The following is a 4,000-nucleotide window of genomic DNA, read 5'->3' as shown; positions in this document are numbered from 1 at the left end:
GGCAGGTGACGAGGGGGCAGGCGCCGGGGGCGTGAGCCCCGGCCGGGAAGGGAGGGAGCGCGCACCGCCGTATCCAGGCGGCATCGCGCCGGGCTGCCCGTACTGCATCATGGATGGCTCGGGCGGGCGCGGCACCGCAATCTGGAACTGCGAGTTGGGGCCGGCGCCCTGCGGAACCACAACCATGTACTGCTGCCCCGTCGGCGTCATCACCACCATCTGCTCCCCCGCGTGCACGTTGGGAGGCACATTGACGAGCATCAGCTGCATCGGCTGCTGGCCGGGCTGCTGGCCGGGCATGCCCCCGCCCTGCTGCTGCTGCTGCTGCTGCTGCTGCTGCTGCTGCTGCTGCGCCGCCGCCTGCTGCTGCGCCTGCTGCTGCTGCTGCTGCTGCTGCTGCTGCTGCTGCATCTGCTGCTGCTGCGCCGCTTGCTGCTGCGCCTGCTGCTGTTGCATCTGCTGCATCTGTTGCTGCTGCGCCGCCGACATCTGTTGTTGCCCCGGCATCCCCGGGCCGCGGCCGCCCATTGAGGGCATGACTCCGCCGGGCTGGCCCATCTGATCGAGGTACTGGGACCCCGCCTGGTCGAGCAGCCCCGAGCCGTAGTCCTGCCCGTTCATCCCGAAGAGCTGTCGCGCGTGTCTCGCGCACACACCTGTTGTTGGGAGGCGCGCGCGGTTGACCTCGCGCGGAAGGGGGGCTCCCCGCCGCTCGCCGCGACGACGGGGGCGAGCGCGGCCGCGGGGGCGCGTGTCACTCTTGCACCAGCCGGCCGCGGCGGGCGGGGGCGAGTGCGTTGACGCTGTGGCGGCGGCGCCGTGGCGGAAGGGGGGAGGAGGGGGCGCGCGGGGGTCGGGGGCGGGGGCGGGCGAGCCCGCGCGGGGCGGGCGGGGCGGCTAGGTCCCGCGGCGGGCGCGCGGCGGGGCGGGGCGCCGCGCCGGGGGCCGGGGGCCAGCAGAACTGATCGTCACCTGCCTCTCTCGTCTTTGGATGTGGGCCCGCAGTTTACCCTTGCTCAAACAACACACCACGCAACGAATCAAGTGGCCAAATGAGCAAGTCGAAATAGGCTGTCGCGCCTCCTCGGACCATGAAAGAATCCTAACTAAAGTAGGCGGTTCGTGGCGGGGACGCACGTGGCCCAACCCCGAGGCAGAGCTCGACGCGATACGGTGGCGAGAGCGGGTAGAATTGGATGTAGAATTGGTGAATTGCCTTCCAGGATGAAACACGACCCTTGGTTGGACCCCTCGCGTGGGCAGTCCACTGGACTCACACCGGCGCTGGTCGCTGCGTGGAGCTCGAAGCTGTGGGCGTCGAGGCTGATAGGCTTCCTCCCTTTTCTCAGCAACAAGCGGTCAAGCGCTCGACCGGGCAGGCAAACAGGCAATCACTGTGAGTGAGAGAGAAGAGATGTAGATGTATAGAGAGAGAGAGAGAGAGAGAGAGAGAGTGAAGGCCGTAATGATTTCTGGTTCGTTTTCAAAAATCTCCGGAAGCCAGAGCAGAAGCAGCAGCCTGGCAGGAGGCTGGCAGGCTGCGGATAATAAGGTGATCGCTGAGGAGTTAAGTTTCCTGATGAGGAGGTGGGTGGGTGGGCGATGACGATCGAGAGGATTGGCTTTGAGGGTGGTCCACAGGAGAGAGAGAGAGATTTTTAAGAACTACACTACCGGAGCGTATATGAACGACCTCGGTCGAATCGCGGCGCCTTTTCTTTTTTCTCGGACCGAACCTTGCTCCGGGCACCGCCACCGCTCCCTCGCCAGACACGCCGCCGCCCGCCCGCCTTCTCGACGTCCCCACGGACCTCCTCGTGAGCGTCGTTACCGCTGCGACAGCCCCCTCATCGCTCACGTCGCGGCCTTCACGCGATCACTTTGACAGGTGCGCTCATGGACGTGTGCCAAGGCTTCCTCGAAAAAGCACCCACAACGTGCATGCGGCCGTGAGCTCTCTGCCGGCACGCACATATTTTTGAGCGTGCTTGGGTTGTGGTTTCACGGCTCTACTGCTATGCAGACGCTCTTGATGAGCCACCCAAATATCAGCACATTGTGCGCCTCTGAGAGCTGGCAATGCGAGGGCGACAAGCTTCTCCGTAACAGCAGCGACCCGGAAGCAAAGCGTGGATGGAAAATGGTATGATTATGCATTCAACCATGTTGACAATACTCCCCCCCATGATAGCACGCAATTACACCGCTATGCTCAAGACGTTTGCTGAGGTATGGGACTTGCGCCAGCCAGTGCTCGTGACCAAGATGTGGCATCCTGGCATCGCCAGCTACATCAATGGCATTGCCAGGGCACCGATGACAGGCGCCATGCTACGTGGTGGTGTGCAGCGATTGGGGCCCGCTTATTTGCTACTATGGACGGCAGCTTGATGAGGAGGTGTGAATCGCTCTGTGCTCAATTGGAGAGACGAGGTAAGGGGGCTCACGGACCTGAAACAAACACATCTTGCCCTCAATCGGTATGGTGCATCCACCCTGGTCATCAGCTACGCAGACCTGCTCTGGTACCCAGAATCGACCCTACAGCGCCTCGGATGCTTCCTACCATGCCTACGACCTTTTCCTGCCAGTAGCATCAATTTCGTTCCAAGGAGCGGCGTGGACTTTAACCCCAAAAGTAGATTTAAGATCCTTGGTACGATTCGGAGCTACGGAGATGCACACCCACCGCGGGGTTATGGTTATGACCTCACATTTGGTCGTTGTACGCAAGGTGGGGATCAGCCATTCCGGAGCTTTCTGGCGCCCAGCAACAGGCAATAGTGTCCGATCTGCATGCTTACTTTGCCAACCACTCGTAAACCATACACAGCTGGTGACGCTGCCGCTCTCGCGCCCCCAGCCAGGTGTTGTGCACGCGTTAGACCGGTATATACAGGCCCGGGGGAGGCTGGAGAGAACACTGGTGTTCTTACCACAGTAATAATGAAGGTGCAAGTAAGAAGGGCAAGCTCTAGTCCCCTGTCACTCGAGAGTCACACAGCCTCGCCATCACTGCCGACGGCGCCGCCTGGAGCTGGGGCCTTGGAGGCGGGGGCGGCTTGGGACACGGCGACGAGCAGAGCCAGCTGCTGCCCAAGAAGATCGAGGCCTTTGCTGGCCAGCGCGTCGTCGTGCTCGCGGTGTCGCGGCTGGGGCGTGCGACGGTCTCGCCATCACTGCCAACGGAGCCGTCTTTACCTGGGGCGAGGGTGAGTGCGGCTGCCTAGGCCACGGAGAGGAGCTATCCAACCAGCTGCTGCCCATAAGATGGTCGAGGCGTGGGCGTTGGGTTCTTAGAGGCTGGGTTAGTAGGTACCGTACCGGGAGCCTCGTACGGCCACGCACGCCGCGTGAGAGTCTAGAAGAGGGCGGCTGGGCGATCTGGCGAGCGCGAGAGCGGACAGGCCGCTCAGACCTAGTGAGGGAGAGCGAGAGGAGTCCGGGGGATTTGGTAGCCTCAACCATATTTTCTGTTGTGTGTTGAGATGCCGTCTGGGTTTTCTCGTCCAAACTGAAAAATTGGCCAAACACACTCAAAAGTAGTGTTAAATCGTTGAAAAAATAGAGACACACGTGTGTTTAATTTCTTTCGTACCTTGTCAACTACTCGTATAGAGAGAGGCGCATGCGCAAAAAATGTAAACACAGAGAGCGGCGCGACGTCGCCAAGTAAGACACACTAAGGACTTGGCATAGAGTACAACGGAAGAGCCGCGCTCCCCCTCATTAGGAACACGTCCGCTCCGCCCCCCCCCCCCCCCAACGCCGAACGGCCTAAGGCTGCGACCCCCACGGCACTGGGAGGTGGCGGAAGAAGCAGCGCCTGCCGGGAGATAGGTCGAACCCTTCAGCCTTGGACCTCCCCAGCAGCGCAGCCTAACCGGGGTTTTGCATGCCGGCGGCGACCCCCTGCACGGTGACGGTCATGGCGTCGTCCAGCGCGAGCCTCTCCGCGTCGCTCGGCTCCTTCTTGAGGGGCGCCATCACCTCCCCCTGG

General features: G+C 62.0%; 1 protein-coding gene across 1 annotated transcript in view; it reads right to left on the bottom strand.

Annotated features, from left to right (window-relative positions):
* The window catches only part of EMIHUDRAFT_114890 (hypothetical protein), a gene marked incomplete at both ends in the record, with an annotated part of 2,048 nt that extends 1,427 nt beyond the window's left edge, over positions 1–621 (bottom strand). Inside the window, one exon of the mRNA XM_005779201.1 lies at positions 66–621. Within this exon, the coding sequence (XP_005779258.1) occupies positions 66–621 (556 nt within the window). The remainder of the gene's footprint in view (positions 1–65) is intronic.
* Positions 622–4,000: the final 3,379 nt, after the last annotated feature.

Source organism: Emiliania huxleyi (genome assembly GCF_000372725.1).
Source record: "Emiliania huxleyi CCMP1516 unplaced genomic scaffold EMIHUscaffold_234, whole genome shotgun sequence".
Lineage (NCBI taxonomy): Eukaryota > Haptophyta > Isochrysidales > Noelaerhabdaceae > Emiliania > Emiliania huxleyi.
Note: the sequence above shows the minus strand (reverse complement) of the source record. Positions and strands in the feature narration are given on the sequence as shown.